Source organism: Haliotis rubra, unplaced genomic scaffold, assembly GCF_003918875.1.
Source record: "Haliotis rubra isolate DU_JTF1 unplaced genomic scaffold, ASM391887v1 Scf1119, whole genome shotgun sequence".
Taxonomy (NCBI): domain Eukaryota; kingdom Metazoa; phylum Mollusca; class Gastropoda; order Lepetellida; family Haliotidae; genus Haliotis; species Haliotis rubra.
In genome coordinates this window covers 145,480-165,577 of record NW_025765025.1, presented here as the reverse complement: position 1 = coordinate 165,577, position 20,098 = coordinate 145,480, and the positions used below count along the sequence as shown (strand labels likewise).

General features: G+C 41.1%; 1 protein-coding gene and 1 long non-coding RNA gene across 2 annotated transcripts in view; both read left to right on the top strand.

The window, feature by feature from the left end:
* The window catches only part of LOC124289385 (hemicentin-1-like), a 67,937-nt gene extending 49,519 nt beyond the window's left edge, over positions 1-18,418 (top strand). Inside the window, exons 11-19 of the mRNA XM_046726011.1 lie at positions 971-1,219; positions 1,745-2,041; positions 3,091-3,339; positions 4,267-4,539; positions 5,186-5,299; positions 9,146-9,275; positions 11,973-12,059; positions 15,256-15,321; positions 16,164-18,418. Coding sequence (XP_046581967.1) covers positions 971-1,219; positions 1,745-2,041; positions 3,091-3,339; positions 4,267-4,539; positions 5,186-5,299; positions 9,146-9,275; positions 11,973-12,059; positions 15,256-15,321; positions 16,164-16,356 — 1,658 coding nt within the window. The 3' untranslated portion in view covers positions 16,357-18,418. The remainder of the gene's footprint in view (positions 1-970; positions 1,220-1,744; positions 2,042-3,090; positions 3,340-4,266; positions 4,540-5,185; positions 5,300-9,145; positions 9,276-11,972; positions 12,060-15,255; positions 15,322-16,163) is intronic.
* Positions 9,999-11,513, top strand: LOC124289355. Its single transcript, XR_006901677.1, has 3 exons — positions 9,999-11,114; positions 11,149-11,448; positions 11,489-11,513. It is a non-coding gene; the product is annotated as an uncharacterized LOC124289355 (long non-coding RNA).
* Positions 18,419-20,098: the final 1,680 nt, after the last annotated feature.

Here is a 20,098-nt window from a genome sequence, read left to right as displayed (position 1 = left end):
GTCACCTGCACTCACATTTTCACTTTTGCACGGTTCCTATGGCTACGTGACGCCATGTTTTCACGTTTTTGTACCACGAACATTAACTGTGGATTGGTATTTTGTTTCTATATATATGCATGCTCTTCTTTTCTTTTTGCTTTTTATTACATCAGTTTGCAGTTTCATGAGGCTCGTGTTCGTTGTCTTTCCCAAGCAGAACGTACCAGTCTGATCTGCATATTACTTCCTCTTTCCTTCCTTGATCGTCCCAATGTTCGTTGAAAACTCAGAATATCCTTCACTGTTCGCTTGCTTCAGAACTTCGTCATGGTTTTGTATGCTTCAGGTTTCTTATTAGTATTTTGTTGGCGTAAATTTGCGTCTTATTCTTTCTTCCTGCTGTTGAGTTTGTTGTTGTACGAAGGTCGCAAACAAGCAGATCGTACCAGTCTTATCTGCATATTATTTCCGTTTACCGTCCTTGATTTGTTGTCCCTGATTTCGTTCTTTCATTGTTCGGTTGCTTCTGTTTCTTAATTTGGCAGAACCCTGCCATCTATGACACATGCTGTGTATACACTGTACAAAGCAATGGTGTGTGCACTGTGTGTCTGTGTGGTGGGTGCTGAAGTTCACTTTTAAATATAACCGGTGTAGATTGCGTACTGAATACATTTTAAAATGAGTCTCTATGTTCTAAACATAATCCACGAGCAACGGTTCCCATAACAACATATTATTAATTTATGGTACTTGCAATGCAGGGTCCCGATCCGCAAAGCATTCGTAACGTTACGACCTATCGTAACTCTGTACTATATCAATGGCTAACGAATGACGTAGTGCTACGAATGCTTTGTGGATCGGGACCCTGCTTATTGTAATGTTCGTATGAATCTTGTTTTAACTTGCACGGTCTATATCAGACAATAAGTCGATCCTTCCATTATCCGAGTCGTTAAGCCATTTGATTTTAAAAACTTACCAGACCAGCCAGAGAACGTCACAGTGAGCCAAACGTCTGTGACAGTAGTCGAGAACGAGGCTATATTGGTCACGTGCTCAGGAAACGCCGTACCCTCTCCTAGTTTTAACTGGCTGAGAGGAGGAGTGGAATACCAAGATGGCGTCTACCTTAACATCACTTCCGCAACACCAGAGGATTCTGGGACATACACGTGCAAAGTTAATAACACGAAGGGAACGGCCGAGGTTTCAATACTCGTGGATGTTCAATGTAAGTATTACAATCAATAGATGCAGTGATAAGGATTTGATCTTGACAATGACTTGATATCACAGCTAACATAAATTATATATGATTATTCAGATTTACTATAAAATATTTGAATGATATACAGTGAAATGCTAGACAGTGGAAACACGTCCTTAGATTTCCAGAATAATTATTTAATTAACTATTTAAAGTTTATATATCCCTTACAAGTTTTGATTGAACGAAGCAAAACCTCAGTGATATTTCCTTCTGCTACTACTTTCCCAACGCCAAACATCCAGAACTGTTCCCAACGTCTGGAGATTGATGTGCCACTATATTGATTGAGTATTGGTATGCGTTTCAACCAGTACTCAAAATGAGTTTAAACAGTGAACATAGACATACCAACTTACTGACTTCTCTAGTCATGATGACATACCTTCTTGGTTGAATTAAACATTGTCTATACGGCGACAGTGAAGGATTACCCAGCAAATAGAAAATGAAGTATATTTACAGTTGTGGGTCACATCTGTCTTTCAGATTTTCCTCGCGTGTCTTCCCCGGATGAACCGCTGATTGCTGATACCGGCGATACCGTCACCATACCTTGCACGATCGACGCCAACCCAAACGTGACGGCAGTGACCTGGAACATGCTGAACGGCTCCTCCCAGCAACCTGTAGACATGTCAGACAGCAGGTACACAGGCAGCACACCTGGCAGTCCATCTATGTCAATTGACAGTCTGACGCCAGAAGACGCGGGGCGCTATCAGTGCAATTGTGAAAACGCCATTGGAACCGGAAGTGGGTCGTATGTTACACTGACGATCACGTGTAAGTAGTGCTGTGTTGTGTGCCGTGGTCAGTGTTGTATCTCCCTATCCCGTTGTGTTTTGAGTTCATTCCGTGTGGTTTAACACATTCCTTGCGTGACCATAACACAATAATTTTGTTTTGTTTCATTTTTTAATATTTAAAAAAAAATAAAATACTTTTTATGCTGTTGAGTTTTGTTGTGATTTTTGTTATGCACCTTTAACAAATATGTCTGCTTTAACCCCGATTTTGTTTACTCCCCAATGCCTCTGACTGACTACCCTGGAGTATTGTACAGAACGGTGGTGTCAGGGAGGGAGTGTTGGTTAGATTCAAGTCCGTGATCCAGTCGGTGATTCGTGATCACTTTCTTCATTCGTGATCAGCTCTTCTTCACAAATTACGATAAAACCCGATGATAATCCTGAAATACTACACCGAGCTATAAAAAAACGTATTTCCCTTACTCTCCTGGCAAGACATGTTTATAGCTACAACATTAGCTATATACCCATGATATATACTATTCACGACCGTGTTATCGTCTACATGGTCTGTGGTCCTTCTCATGTACATTGGATATCCCGCTAGGAAGTGTACGTTGTTTAACCAATACCGTTCATGACGGCGTGTTCTGACGAGGTCACCTACCACGGTGGGTGCTGCTAACGAAACCGTTACAATTTCTGCCATGGTTCTGCACCTGTTCTTCTGCACTGTTTCTTTGCATCCTGTTTGTATTCCCCCTCATGGTTGTGGTCTTCTAACGTTTAATCCCACTGTTTATACATATGCGTCTTACGGTGTACATATATCATTTTGAGAAGGTCATAATTTTTCGAATACTCATCATAAACGAGGTTAATATGGTTTTAATCTTGTTGCTTCGTGTGTTGTCATTCTTGATCACAGATAAATCACAGGCTGTTCCTTTAATTGTCTTCATTTTGTTTCACACCTTTCTATCAACATTCACAAGTTAACGATGACAATGCAGCTATATAACTGGTTCTGAAATGTAAACTGAATTCTTTGTTATCGTGTCATGTTCAATGCTTTGCCCCCAGTTGTTCCAAAGGAAGTCTCACTGACACCATCTAAGGTCAATGTCACTGAAGGGGAGACAATTTCAGTCACATGCTCCTCTAGCGCAGCGCCCTCTGCCACCTACGTCTGGTTGCGTAATGGAGATTTCTATCAAAATGGCGCCACGTTGTCCATATCGTCCGCCTCGACTGAAGACAATGCCACTTTCATGTGTCAGGCAACCAACGTGAAGGGCACGACCAGTTCTAGCATTGACATTAATGTATCATGTAAGTATTGAAGAGGGGGACGTGGTGCTAGTAATATCTAGGTTAAACGATTTGATGTGCTGTATAAATTAACTCGCCTCAGACAATTATCATACTGGTAGCAGTATTGAATCATACTGTTATTATAGCCTACAGCGCTAAAGTAAACCCATGTATGTTACGATGTGTGTTACGATGTGTGTTCGGTTTGGTCAAGCAATGACATGGAAGCCGTGTGAAGTCAGTGAGCATTACTCCCTCCCGGCATGGTTGGGTCATTACTCCCTCCCGGCATGGTAGGGTCACTAGTATTTCTGATATTGACAATGAGTAGGGCACGTCAGCACATGATCGAGAAATAACGCTGATGTAATTTGACGGTTCATTGGCCTGATGTACTGCTGGCTTCCCTCCCCCTGAAACCAGGCCGTAAAGGTAGTGACTGTGATGCAAATCTACACTGTGTATTCATGGATAATGCAGGGGAGTAATGAATAAGGTCATGTGAGTATTCAGAACTATGTAGTTCAAGAATAGCCGACGCAATCTGGTCTCTTTTTGCCGCTCACTAGAAATGTGTGATTGCAGTATCAACCTCTGCCATCATGCCGTACAAGCATAAGCACACACAGAAGATACCCTCACAGCACACACACAGAAGACATACCCTCACAGACACACACATACAGAATGACACACAAACACAGATACAGACACACGCACTAATATAATTTGATATTTTCCACATTAAAGTAGATATATTCGCTGTTATTGTGCAGATAGCATCCATCACTGTGTTACACGTATGCTGCTGACGTCATGTCAAACTTCCATTTTCATCTGTGCTAAGCTAAGAAACTAGAAAATAGCTTGTCAAAAGTAAATATGGCCTGAAATTACTTTGACTTTAATGCTATTTCAAATTGTTTTCATATGTAATGTTGACAGATCGCCCTCGTGGTATCTTAAAGAACTCCATCGTCACAACAACGATTGGCAATAGCGCGACCTTGACCTGCCAGACCAGGGCCAACCCGCCCACATCGTCGTACACGTGGTCGTTTGGTAGCACGCAGCTAGCGGAGACTGGAGCCAGTTTGAAAATCACACCGACGACGGTGGACGATTTTGGTCAGTACACCTGTGTCGCTAGAAACACCATTGGATCGTCCGAACCCATCAACTTGGACTTGCAGCAAGAAACAACGCCGAGTCCACCAAGTAAGTTACAGGTTTAAATGGATATCAGTGGTTTAAATGGATATCAGTGGTTTAAATGGATATCAGTGGTTTAATTCGACATCAGTGGTTTGAACAGACATAAGTGACGTAAATAGATATAAGTGGTATAAATAGCTATAAGTGATTTAATTAGATATAAGTGAATTAATTAGTGATTAATTAGACCATGACATATTCTCATGACGCGATGTCATAGGGATACAATCATTCGATATCATCGAATATCCACAGTGTTGTAGGCGGGTCGTATGTTACAAATTCCTTCACATCACACGTTCTGAAATGAAATAATTGTTCAGCTGCTCATTTCGGAGAAACATACGGGATGTATTCAAGCCATGGCCGAAATAATGGCGCAGATATCTAAGACACTAGCTGAGATTTCCGGTTCAGACATACTCTTAAAGGGTTGCTCCCTTCTGACGCCCCAGAAACCTGTGACCAATGGTCGGAGTCGTAGAACCCCCATGTTTCTGGCCAGGTGCTCCCCAGAGTGATCAGCACTTGGGCCGTACGTTACTTGGACATGGCCTCCCACATGACCTGGCACGCCGTGACCTGGGACTTACCGGCGTTAAACCCAACTCACTCACTCACTCACTCATGCATTCCTTCCTTGTTTCAGACACGGGCGCTTCAACGGCGGCACTGGGCACGGAGATAATTGTTCTAATCGTTATAGTCGTCCTTATCCTCCTCATCATAATAATAGTCATCATAATAGTCTGCTACAAGAAAGGTATGTATAATTTTTTTCTTCTTGTTTTTTTTGCTCTGACAACGTACATAGCTGTATAATGTACTGGCACCGTTGCACACAGCAGATTATTGCCTTCCTATCAGTATACAGTGGTGATACTTTAGTAGTTCAAGACTTCTTAATATCACCGTTTAACGATGTGTGTTAACGTAACGGTGTTTGAACGGCTTGTTCAGACGTGGTACAGGTGATGACGGAGTAGGAATATACTCTTAAATGCCATGTTTCTCACAACAAAGAAGCTGACATACATAAATTCTCGCCTTTACCTGGTTTACGGTTTTCATGAAATATAAGTGTTAGTGCAAGTGATTTATAACTATTGTATAATACCGAGGACATTATGAAACGTGTTAAGAAAACTGAGACCTTTGTGCAAGTTATCGTCGATTGTTGAGTGCGCCATATACCTCCATAAATATACCGGAGCCTCTGGCTATTATACCAGATTGGTACCGATTGGAGTGAGTGAGTGAGTTCGGTTTTACACCGCTTTTAGCAATAGTCCAGAAATATCACGGCGGGGACACCAGAAATTGGCTTAACACGTGGGGAATCGAACCCGGGTCTTCAGCGTGACGAGCGAACGCTTTAACCAGAAGAGAGACGCGACCCTAAAACAGGCGTGTAGTGTGGCAGGATGACCCAGCCGGAACTCTGGTGGAGGAAGCAGGTCCAAAATGTTTGCCACAACGCAAATAGTCTGTACTGTCGAGGGCGGTGCAAACACCACATCAGTCTTACTGTTAGATTCTTCTTGTCAATGTATGTTATAAATACTGTAGTGATAACCAGGTTTGTTGTGAAAAGTACATTTATCCTATCTTACGCCCCTGAAGTGAATGGGTACATGGAAGTCATATATTGATGTCATGAATATATTTTCACATTCCATTTCTCTGCGGCGTCCGTTTCTAAAAATACAGGGTAACTGCGACATTTATATTCTCTCAATTGTAACTATGTTCACAGAGTTCTCTCCCCTTTTTGTTATACACACAAGAAACCATATCAAGATTATTCGACAGTTCATCACTTGAACACACAAAGTCTCACTTTGAAAGACATTTCAGATATTGTACAAGCATATGTTCCAAATGAAAAACATAAAAGTGTGATGACTTTTGATGGAGCCATGGTAATCTGTGGTAGATATTACTGGTTAAGGCTTGAGACTCTTAAGGGAGAGAACTCTGCTTGTCTCCATCTGGATTAAGTGTCGATATCTTCTTCCTGCCGTCACCCTGGTTCTACAAAGCCTACTTAGCGCAGCGATAACCGATAATCGTAACACACCTCATTGTTCACTTTATCAGTCCGGTTATCGGGACGCTGTAGTCGGTTTATAGAACGGGCCCTGTTTACTAACATTCCCCCCGGATCTAACTCATAAATGTCGCTTTTACTTCGTAAGATGATATGTGGTTTGTCCCTCGACATAGCCCTGTGTAGTGTCGCTTCTCTGCTTTCGATGTAGAAACCTGCTCTTTTTTATAATTACCAACTGGCCTGATTACAGTCCATCCCCTTACATACGGGCAACAAGATACGTCACTATGTACTCATACTCTAACCACATCACGTGTACAGTTAAACCTCGTTAATGTGAACGTTAAATACATTTCCGGATTAACCAGTCACGATAACGGATTTTATCTTACCTCACACATAACTGTCGTTTTCTGACTGGCTGAGCGCTCTTCTGTTATTTTCAATGTAACCCACTTACAAGCGAGTAACATTGTCAATGTCAATGGAATTCATTTGGTACATTGTGTTAGTAATTCTTCTTCACAATAATTGAGTCACGTATGATGTACGGAGATAACCGATGTTTTGCGAATGCAAATCGATGGAAGGGAGGTAATTCTAAACTCGATATTGGTTAATTGCCTAACTCTGGTACTCCTTATTATGACCCGATACCCGTGCTTCAAACAGTTCAAAATCAACATTGAGGTGTTCGGTAAGATAAATACTTTGTTCACATGTCCCTTTAAACATAGAGGGTACATCAGCTCATGTCCCCCTCGTGGCCAGTGAACAAATATTATGTCACTATGTTCAAATCGAGAGTCGTCCCGAAGGTAGTTTCCTTGTTGTCAGAGTTTGTATTATGGAGGTTTAACTGTACACATTACAATTAATTAATATGTTGTTCATTCCACTGATTATGTAAATCTTGTCTCACCAGAAACCACACCTGACTTGTCAACTTCTTTACGTGTCCGTTCACATCACAAATCGTATCTGAGTGTTGTGGCCACATTCGTGTTTTGAATGTATCTAACTAACTAACTAACTAACTAACTAACTAACTAACTAACTTCAATTGTTGCCGAGCTTAGTTTCAATAATTCACCATGAAACAGACCATTCAAGTACACCCCTTGCTTCGTAGATAGTGTTTCCTATTTTCATGTTGATCAGAATGGTATTATTTATATAGCTTTACGTGGCTACATATAGAACTCCCACTCGTATATACTCACACACACGTATACAAAGAAACACATACTCTCTCTCTCTCACTCTCTCCCTTTCACACACACACACACACACACATTTGCTGAACACGAACAAGCACGTTTTCGGAGATGCTGAGTATCTTTTTAAGGAAGCAAAACCCACTCAACCTGTGTTATAGAGACAGCGGCATATGGAACCTTTTCACTCAATTGTCAAAACGAAATGTTGAAAATCTATATGTAGTAAGAGTTCATGTATGGAAGTTCTGACCAGCAAAACCCACTCTCTGTCCATCTAAATTGTATGTCCCTCAAACATCACAAACCGCAATGCTTGAAGTTCCTCTCACTCCCTCACCAGTCTAATGCGTAAAAGACACGTTTCCGTTGAATGGCCCAGTAAGATACACACATATACACCAACCTGCATGGCTGTAGGTTCTGGCTGCAGGTTCTGGCTGTAGGTTCTGTCTGTAGGCTCTGGTTGTAGGTTCTAGCATGTCAATGTATCGTTCCGCTGCTGCTAATGTATGGTTTAGCCATTCTGTCGTGCAGTTGTGTATTTGTGTGATAACAATTAGACGTAGTTGTGTACAGCTAGTATGTCCGTATAACACACTGTCACATTTCCTTCCATTCTCGTGTAGGTGATACATAATTCTGAAGCTGTACGCTACGTGTGACCAGAAACATCCATATATGCCCAAACAATGATTCGTGTGCCATCGCGTTCAGAGTAAGGTGCTTAAAACACCTGGTGAATCACGTGACATCATTTCCCTAACTTCTTACTCAGGCTGACAATCACAAAGATGCTTGATTCAGACTCAAAAGAAACTTGTAGGTCGCCATTTTTAACCTGCACTATCGATGAGTGCATTTGACGGTTAACAGTCATTGAACACAAACATTTGGATCCGCTCTTCTCAACAAAACAGTAACCATCATCCTCTATATTCTGTATACAGGGTAGTTGTTGCATGGTGTGAGTGAGTGAGTGAGTGAGTGAGTGAGTGGGTGGGTGGGTGGTTGGTTGGGTGGGTGAGTGAGTGCGTGAGTGGGTGAATGAGTGAGTGCGTGGGTGAGTGAGTGAGGGAGTGCGTTGGTGAGTGAGTGTACCACTGCATTTGGCGGCGTATCAGCTTCATGTCGGAAACATAAACCCAAAGTAATGGAAATACACAGTCATTAAATCCTGCAGTGGGACATGAACTACACAATACAAGGACACCCCATTCACACATCTACATTCCAAATCCCCCCAACAAACCACACCTCCAGCCCAGCCCCTCCCGCATGAAGCAGTCGGCACCAGAGCCCTGATTCCTGTATGTAATTTGTGGATTTTCTGTCTCAGGAAAATGCGGCAAAAAGAAAGAGACGAAAGGTCGCGTGGCTCCTGTGGTTCCCCCGTTAGTGGCCAAGACGGAGGCTACGCCAACAGCTGTGGAGACGTCCTCTACTGACCCCGAGAAACCGTCTGTCAGGTTTGCCGCCTAAATATGTCTAGATGTGTCATTAACACTTGTGTCATGGCGTCTATTAACACCTGTGTCATGGCGTCTGTTAACACCTGTGTCATGGTGTCTATTAACACGTGTGCTGTATTCATACTTGGAGAGGAGCCGCACGGCATTGGAATCAGACAATGAAGGTGAAGGTCATCCCAGACTCATCGCTGATCCACGTGTTCCATTAACCTGACTAACACATGCTGTGTGTTCTGCTGTTGGGTCTTGGTGTATCTGTGTTATATACGTCTAAATGTGTCATTATATACTGACGATTACTGCGTGTATAATTAACACATTTGTTGCCGTGCCTAAATAACATATGTTCTGTGTTGTGTTGTTGTGTCTTGAAGTATACTTGCTATCTGTGTCGGAATGTGTCATTGCGTGCTTATAGTGTACTGTTCTTTAACATGTGATGTTTATGTCATCTTCTAATAGAATGGTTTAACAAAACGAAAAGATTAACTAATATTATAAAAAACTCCTGGCTGCCATATGTCCGAGAGGGTATAGCTATTGCTACTTGGTTACCACGTCACCACGTGGATATGGTGCCACCCTGTTACTTGGTTACCACGTCACCACGTGGATATGGTGCCACCCTGTTACTGGGTTACCACGTCACCACGTGGATATGGTGCCACCCTGTTACTTGGTTACCACGTCACCACGTGGATATGGTGCCACCCTGTTACTTGGTTACCACGTCACCACGTGGATATGGTGCCACCCTGTTACTCGTCTATGAGATGCCTCCGATGACTGAAAAATGTCTAATGCGGCTTGGAAGCCAACGCGCCCATCGGCATTGACGTTACTGTCTCGGTATTGCATATCAAACCTGATTCGTTTTAAGAATAACAAGTAACTTCATATCGTTACTTTAAACTTTGCTTGAGCGGCGTTAATCTCACAATGCGTCGCTGCAAGATGTACGACTTCTCTGTATGACATATGCCAATGTGATGATATATTTATTTATATATATATATATATATATGTGTGTATGAGTAAGAAAGCTGGCTTATCATGAACTGTCATTAGGCTGTGTTGCTGCTGTGTTAAATGTTATTGTGAAAATACTCTGAATATGATACTTCCAGACTAATCATTTATGATAATCTAACATGTTGTATAAATGAGTGCTTATTTAGTTTCTTGCATATATTCTTGATATAATGTAATGTATTTGACTGAGAGGCATATGTGCTATGTAAATGGACGATCTGTATATATTTGCACTTGATTAACAAATCTATTTAAGTCAGTTACTGCTAGAGTAGTCGACATTTCATGTCCATATACACACCCAGGGTATGACAGGGTAACTAACCAATCCACCCTTGTGTTTAGTAAATGGAGTGGCCAGGTGAGATAATGAATGTAAGTCACCATACACTAGCATGGGTGGACTCGCCTTGTTCACAGAACATGAACACACTGGTTCGTGAAGCACATGTGCATGTGTGTATGCTCACGTTAAGTCAGAACACTCAGACTACACACTCACACACACACACACACACACAGCCAGAGACAGAGATACAGACACACACACGCACGCACACGCACACCCGCTCACACACGCACACGTACACACACACACACACACACACACACACACACACTCACACACAGACAGAGACAGAGAGACGCAGCACAGCACATTGGCGGAAGAGGTGACGTTACATTAAAATGTGAACACAAACATGTTATTAACGGAAAACCTCATTTATTCAGAATGCTCATTCAACGGAAACCCAGTGTAATATAAGTATAATATAGCATGTATCACCACACAACACATGAAAGGTCACACCATGAAAGTTACACAGCACCATGAAAGGTTACACAGCACCATGAAAGTTACACAGCACAATGAAAGGTAACATAGCATCATGAAAGGTTACATAGCATCATGAAAGGTTACACAGCACCATGAAAGGTTACACAGCATCATGAAAGGTCACACAGCACCATGAAAGGTTACATTACACCATGAAATGTTGCATCACGCCATGAAAGGTTACATTACACCAGAAAAGGTTGCATCACACAATGAAAGGTTACATCACACCATGGAAGGTCACACAGCACAAACTAAAAGTTACACAGCATCATGAAAGGTTACATTACACTCTGAAAGGTTACGTATTATCACAAAGCGTTGCAAAACACCATGAAAGGTTACACAACACCATGAAAGGTTACATCACACCATGAAAGGTTACATATTATCACAAACCGTTGCACAACACCATGAAAGGTTTTACAGCATCATATACTGTTACACGGTATCATGGAAGGTTACATAGTATGATAGGAGGTTACACGGTATCATGGAAGATTACATAGTATGATAGGAGGTTACACGGTATCATGGAAGGTTACATAGTATGATAGGAGGTTACACAGCATCATGGAAGATTACATAGTATGATAGGAGGTTACACGGTATCATGGAAGGTTACATAGTATGATAGGAGGTTACACAGCATCATGGAAGATTACATAGTATGATAGGAGGTTACAGAGCACCAATAAAGGATGCATGTACATAGAACCACGTAGCATGTACGGTAAAAAGCGACATCGGAGCCAGACGGTATTGAAATGCTGACACTACTGTATGCCACTCACTTATATCTCTATGCATGTCATGTATTGTAGACCCCGTCCGCAATGGTCAGCTGTGTCGAGGCAGGATGTGCACGTCAATGTCAATAATCATGTACATAAAGAGCACGACAAGATGAGGTATATGCAGTCACTGTGTGTTCGCTTCTGTCACTGTAGCGTGTGATTAGTTACATGTCTGTATGCCAGCACCGTGTCCGTCCTTTCACAACCATCTGCATATATACAAAGCATATCTTTTCGTGTGGTGTACAGTGATGTATGCCTGATAACACACCAGAACCTGTCTAGTTGACCGTGTATACAATCCAGCTGTAAGTACACGTCTTATATGGGACATATAGAACACACGACTTCTCCTACATGTCATGTTCATGGTCTATATGCATATAGTGTGAGCTGAGACAACTAACACCTTCAGAGTTGTACAGGTAAAACGCTGTCAATACTTCACGGTTTAGTATCCATAAACAATCTTACTTTCTTACGGTTAAGTAATCCTTCATCATCTGTAAGCAGATACCGCTGTGGTTTAGTATTAGCACTGGTGCCAGGAACGCATTCTCGGGTCACATGAGACAAAAGGAAGTATTTCTGGTGCTACGTGTGTTTCTGCCTTGAAAAGTTCCATAAACGGGCACCTGTTGGGTTCAGACGGTGTCCGTCCCCGATGCAGGGATTTTTGGCCTTATGTGAGTTGTTAATGTCCTCGTGTCGTTGTTGGGGACTGGTAATTGGCAGGCTCCATTGTTAGCCCGGTGATCGGCAGTATCTGTACAGGTGATGAGGTTGTATCCCACGTGAAGTACTGACGGTGTCAGAAGCCATATTGCATGTCAGCCCTTCTTAATTATGTGAATAAATGTATTCCAGTACAGTTTAAACAAAACACTTCCCATTGTGTAAATGTATCAATGTTGATAAGCACGAGGGCCCTGTTGTCTGTTTGTGTTGCCATAGTCTGAACAAATTACAATGATAACGCCCAATAACCGTGCCTAATTACAGTGTCTTACTTTGAGAGCGAGGCTATATCCTGCAATATGTACACTGGTAGTCTAGATGTGTTGTGTGTTCCTTAGATGCTGGAGTAGAAACTCTGTGTGCTGTGTTACTTCCTCTGTGTATATATCTGTAGATAGACTCACATTAGTGTATATTATACGGCACTGTATGTACCCAAGTGCCATAGTAACAGTATGAATCATTTAGCGTCTGTATGTCTATAACTGTAGGAGGGACGGCGGAGTATACTGGTTGTTAAAGCGCTCGCTTTGTACCACGAACGTCCCTGTTCCTTTGCCTATATGACTGAGTTTTCACTGTATAATATTTCTGAGGTATTGCTACACGTGGCGAATATGACGAACATTCCACCTATCACTTCATTATACAAGAGTTGTATATATTAATGTTTCGTGAACGTATCAATGTTTCGTGAGTAATACACGATACATGTAGATATCGTCTAAGTCCCTGGTGTTCGGGGATTTGTAGGGACCATCTCACTTCATCTACCGGAATATTGCCAGAAGTGGTGTAAAATCCCTCTCATTCAGTCAGCGTGTCCAGAAATTCGCCCGTTGATCGTCGTCTTACGATGCATGTACGGTCATGGGTAATGTTAACATACAATTTTTGCAATTCGAGTGCACAGTCTGAATATAATATACAACAACACAAAGTTCAATACAATACTCACTGGGGCGTTTCATAACAATAATGACGTTTGAGAACGTCGTCAGTGTTTTGTCATATAACGTTTACTAACAGCCTATATCCACATCTATGTTCTGCTTCATTGAAAGTGATGTAATATATATTCTCTGATGTTCCTTATGTTACTGTAGCATCCTATACTAGAAGATCAAAAACCGAGAAGAATATTTCCGTCCTCGTTGTGCCATATTGTCTCACACTAGCTGTACCAGCTCATTTACAGTATAACATTGTTTCTCGGTTCTCCGTGTATACCCCTGTCCTGTGTCTAGATCCTATCACCTCTCTATATGTACATAGTGTGAGGCAACATCACATTATCTTGGCAGCAGTATCATGAATGTTTCACAATGTGATATTGTATTTCCCTTAGGTATGTAATAAGAACTTCGTAATACATGTTCACACATAGATATCGACATTTCGAGTAAGTGGAGTTGTAGTAGAAGGCAGGGATTCTTCGGGGACATATGATTGTGTTAAATGATAGATTGGTTTAAGACAATGTATAACTGTATATAGAACAGAGTTCTTCAGAAAATGCAACATTATGGAGTCCAAAACGATATATACATGATTGTATGACTTTTCAAGTTAGTGACGAGTTATTGAACATATTGTCCGTTCATGAACGAGTTCTTAATATCCCTGATGACGTCAATAGTAGCTTGTGATTAGAATGACGTCATATATGTAATGGTATGTGGCCAGTGTTGTGTCGTCAAGGCCGGGTTTGATTCCAAACATGGTCACCTCGTATGAGGACTTGTGTAGATATTGTCGTGATATGACTGAGGTATTGCGAGATATGCGATCAGACAATAGACATTAACGCTAGTATTCAAGATCGCGTGATATAAATGTCAAGGTCAAGTATATGTATGTACGTATGTATACATTCCTGTATTACACGTGTAAAATGTGTCACGTGCTATGTACCATTCAGCTCATTGTGTAGTGGGAAGAAGAATACAATATTTATTTTCCTGTTTTATCATACCGTTACATAACCTCACAGCAGACATTAGGTAGACAAGCACAAAGGACGTGTATATGTTTAATACGTCATTTGGGTCACGTGATAATTTGAATCTCAGAAAAATGTGTCTAATTCTATTGTTTTGTTATTATTTTCATTGCATATACATTGTTATAAAATTAAATAAAATAATCTTTTAAGGTGTTTTTTCCTTTTTTGTTTGTAAGTAGTATTGTTATACATGTATATGTCTTTTGTGTTTCACATTTGGTATTTAATCAGGGATCCATAAGTGTTTGACAATCCAGTGGTACTAGTATTTCTATAATCTCCATGTGACTTCACTGTATTCCCTGAACCATACCGCCGCCATAGCTTCATATGTAAACCGATTGTAATGACATGAAACAAAGCTATGATCCTCAATGTGTCCAGGATGCATATCACAATACCATGGTGATAATGTACACTTCATTCAACCTTATTATATATTAAAATATACATCCAAGCTACGGTTAACATGACAACGTAGGTAAGTATTCCAACTCAGGTGTTCACAGTGCAAGCAAGGATTTCCCCATTAGCCGTACTTGATTGTTATGTGTAAACTAATTTCAGTGTTGAAGATGAAACCGCTGGAAATGGAACAATTCCTAACGGAGCACCTGCTGGGGGCCCAATAATGTAAGTAAGAACGTGGCATCATGCTCAATAGCTTAAATAACGCAACAGTTTAATTTGTATTCTCAGCAAAATCGGTTTAGTTCACTGAAGAGATTGACTGCAGGCGACATGACGAGTCTAGAAGCTTCTCTGATGCCAGTGTGTTTCCATGGCAACCCACGTGCATGTTTTGTCTTACGTAACGTCAATGTTATGGACACTGTGTTTCGGTAATGGTTTGGTAATTTTGATAACTGTTTATTTAGTGCATTAATACTATTTGATAATCATTATTATATCGGTCTGTTATAATGAGTGAGTGAGTGAGTGAGTTTAGTTTTACGCTGCACTCAGCAATATTCCAGCGGCGATATATGGCGGCGGTCTGTAAATAATCGAGTCTGGACCAGACAATCCAGTGTTCAACAGCATGAGCTTCAATCTGCGCAATTGGGAACCGATGACATGTGTCGACCAAGTCAGCGAGCCTGAACACCCGATCCCGTTAGTCGCCTCTTACGACAAGCATGGGTTACTGAAGGCTCATTCTAACCCGGACCTTTACGGGTCCTATTATAATGGAAGACCAATGCCAGTCAGATCACCTGTAGGTTGCTTCAGGTGTTCCAGGATCATCGGTAGCTTCGTCCTGGAACGCTGTCCAAGGTGTCCTTTAGGTGTTCCAGAGGCTTATAGCCATTGGATCGAGTTCCGTCATGGCCTGCTATTCCTTGTCACAACCACGTTCGGGTTATAAGACCCGAATCTCTTAAAGTACTGTTTAAAGCAATGTAATAAAATCCTAACCAATTATGATTTCTCAATTGAAGTATTTTAAGTATTGGATGGATTTACCTTTACAGATCAATTAAGGACCCGGATGATACTCCCAGAGCACATCACTTACCTCCCCTACATTACGGTGGTGGGGACAACGGTGAGGAAAATGCAGAGGAGCGGCGAAGAAGGAGAAGGAAAAAGCGAAGGAAGCGCCAGGACGAAGGGGAGACAACCGAGCAGCCCAAGTCAGACACCATAGACGAGGAAGAGGAATAACTTGACCACGTCACATGGGAGATACTTCTGTGGAACCAAATACTATGTAGCTGTGGCTGTGATATACGTGAACTCCAAATGACCTTTGACTGGAGTGTGAGCATCAACGACAAAGAATATAATTGTTACTATTTATTGACAAGTTCCTTGAAAGGATCTCATCTTGTGACCAAACTCTCAGCAGCAGTTGTTGCTGAATATCAGTGCCTTCCGTCCCAACCTTGACGTGCATATTCTGTTCCCGCCGGTGTCCTGTCCACCCAATCTTCTGACATCGCTGACATCGCTGACATCGCTGACCTCTGACACAACGAGACCATGTGACGTTAATCAGGGCAGAGGGGAAGACGTTGTCCTTCTGTTACGTCACTATGACTACACAACTGGGTTTCCCAGTGTTCAGTGGCTGCATGCACGTATGTTACTATGACTACGCAACTGGGTATCATGATCTCAGAGTGTTGATGATGCTGTTCGGTGATACCATGGTGCAAGACACCTGCTGTTACAGGTGTTACAGGTGTTACAGGTGTCACAGGTGTGATATAGACAACGTTCACCCACAGTATGGTCCATGTACACAGTGCCAGTAATGTCCCAGTCAGTGTACAAAGATTTCCTTAGTTAAATAATGTATACACAGACTCTGAACATGTTGAACTAAGTTCCCTCGGTGAACCGAATAACAGGGTGCAGTTGTTGATTGAACATGTTTTTTATAGTAGTTTGTAACGATATAATCTTTCAAATGTGCACATATTGCGACGCCTAGAAGGGAGAAATCACGTTTGCATCATCAACGACAATATCAACTTTCTCCTTGTCCTTATTCCTGCCGACGTTGTTACTCCCTCAGCTATGATTGTTGGGTTAGCTAGGTAGCTTCAGCACGGATCACGTGCGTGCATACCCATATGTGCCTTTGCAGTCATTGAAGGCATTGTCATGTCTACTGACACGCCTTCAGTACATATATATAGATGCACATAAAGTTCTCACTTCAGATAGGAATATTAAACTGTATGTTTCAAATAGTTCCTGCATTCTCCACCTTGAGTAGCACCTGACAGTGGTTGACAGGTGATTGTATGTTTAACTGAATTATGGAGATGAAAGGAACACGATGTTGTGGTATGGACAACTTGGATCTTACAACTATAACCATACTTAAACTATGTATGATTGGGAGACAAACCTCCCTTACAACGTCTTGAGTCAATCCTGAATCAAACTGCTTTCCTGTGTTGCCATCTGTGGAATGACCGATACGTTCCAACGACTTCCTTTGTAGAACACTTCCAGATTTGGATTATGTGAATTCGTCCGTAAGCCGATATTCAGCTTGTGTAGATTCCAAATTAATCTGACACTGATCAGAGGCCACACCAAAGTGAAACCAAATCGGGCTGCTCTTTCTGTGATATAAATGACACTGTTCAGCGTTTAACCGACTCACTGTGTAATGTCAGTGTTAGCGTCCCGTCCAAAGATTGCTGGCCATGCCAGTGTTGTCATCTGCTGTCACTCGTATATAACGGTACAAGCTGGCAATGCCGTTACAGAACTCCTTCCATGCATAGGTCAACGTGATCTGTCGTCTTCAAATCATTGTAATTATAAAGTAGTGTTTTCATCCTGTCATTACATGTCTGCCAATAGAAATAAATGCTTAATGGTATATCATAATGAACATTAATTTCGATTAATTTTGTTAACGGTTAATTTGATCATTCAATGCCGTTGCAGCAACATTTGATGAATATTTTCAAACGAGTTTCAACTTGTTAGCCATTAGATATTTCAGAGTTTTATTCAAGTAGTTTGGAACTGTCACTAGTTATCTCCTTCAACAACATGTCCATATAGTAGGTGAGGTTTAAACACGTAGAGGAATGAGATATTTCTATATTTCTATATTTTCTATTTTGCATTATGGTTGTAGAAGCCGCCACAGCGATGTTGTGATGTTGGATGTTACATACATATTTTATGTACAGTATTTATTGAAATAATGCATTTTCTATGTCGTGAAATACATGCATATAAAATATGTACAATACCACCACTGGTTGTTTTGTGTTACAGGCTTCAGAAGAAATGACTGGAGAATATATCACTCGGATGTCCACACACTGCCGAACTAATTGTATACTGTTACGATCACTGGTCTTACTTTGATAAATCAAAACATAAATCCAAGATCAATGAATACACATGGTCTTTAAAATCTAACTAAATGTATTTAGTGAGGCATCTTATGATCATCAGAAGCTTAGCATAATTAGATAGAAAAGCCCGGGCTTACACATGATTTTTGCTATGAAAGTTGGGCAAGCCGTCAATACTATCTAAATATATAGCTTTTCAATCTATCGGGCTTGCACGAAAAACAAATGGCCTGCTAGACGCCTGATCATATTATTACGTTAGGATCTTATTATCAGTACTATGATGTGACATCTGTGCGTATAAAGTGTAGATTTTACTGGCGTTTCAAACATTCACTGGCTGCCGGGAGGGCGAAGTGCAAATGTGGTGAGATAGGGTAACGTGATAGGGTAACATGCAGTGTCCAAACTGACGCTGTGCTGAGGAAATTTGATGATGTGTTCCGAAATGGCTCATTTGGTGCCTGAGTTGTTTGTGGATGTCTTGTGTTCTTTAATGCGAAGTGTTTTTGAATGCATCTTCGAGTGCATAGTGGTTGGAAATTCGTCTTAAGATAAATTCTATCATGTCTCGTACCGCGAACAGCACCGCAAATAATTGTAAGTGCATCAAGATTAAGTTTTTTTAAGTGTTAATACTTGCTGTTTGGTACAATTGTCCCAAATGTGACAACAATAATCGAAAATAGGCATAAGAAATTGTTTGTACATTGTAAAGTTTTACGTGAGATACGATGAAGAATAATTATTATATATACAACTTCTTTTATTCTGTGGAGGCGACGTTACGACATAGGTTCTAATGTCGTTGTCAAGCAAGTGATACCTGAGTCAAAAATTGAGAGAATATATACAGGAGTAGTGGTTACAGTAGATAGGGAATGTGTTGTTTATACAATAGATGAGGTTGATGTACAACGTTTGTACGAGAGATTGAGTAAATTGATAGGAAGCCAGTAGGGTGACATACAAGGACTGAATTAGAGCTTATACAACTGATAGGAAGCCAGGTGGATGTTTTATACAATGGATGGGGTTGATGTACATAGTTGGAATAAAACAGGTAATGTACACAAGAAATATTGTTGATTACTTTATCAAGCGATGGTAGGCATTGGGAATGTAGTATCCTTCATCTCTGTTGAGGGCGGGTCCTATCTTCTTGATGTGTACTGCTTCCAAACTTTTACGAATTTTGTAGTCTGACTGGTTCTTTACGATGGTTTTGGCCTTGTCCCATTTGATGCTGTGGTTAGGATGGGCTTTGATGGTTACCATGGGTGCAGCCTTTTTAGCAATACAGATTACATGGTCAGTCCAGGAACAATCGTGCTGTAAAGTAAGTCCCAAATGTTTATGGCTATGAAGTCATTAATATTACTATCGTTCATTGTTAAATTTCGTTTTGGGCTGGGCTGTATTTTACGAGAAAATTGTATAGAGTCTGTTTTATTAGGATTAGATGTAACTTGCCATTTGTCAGCCCAATCAGAAATTTTACCAAGATCATTATTTAGGCACAGAGCAGTTTCATCAGGACCTGCTATTATTATAAAGTAATGTGTCATTTGCGA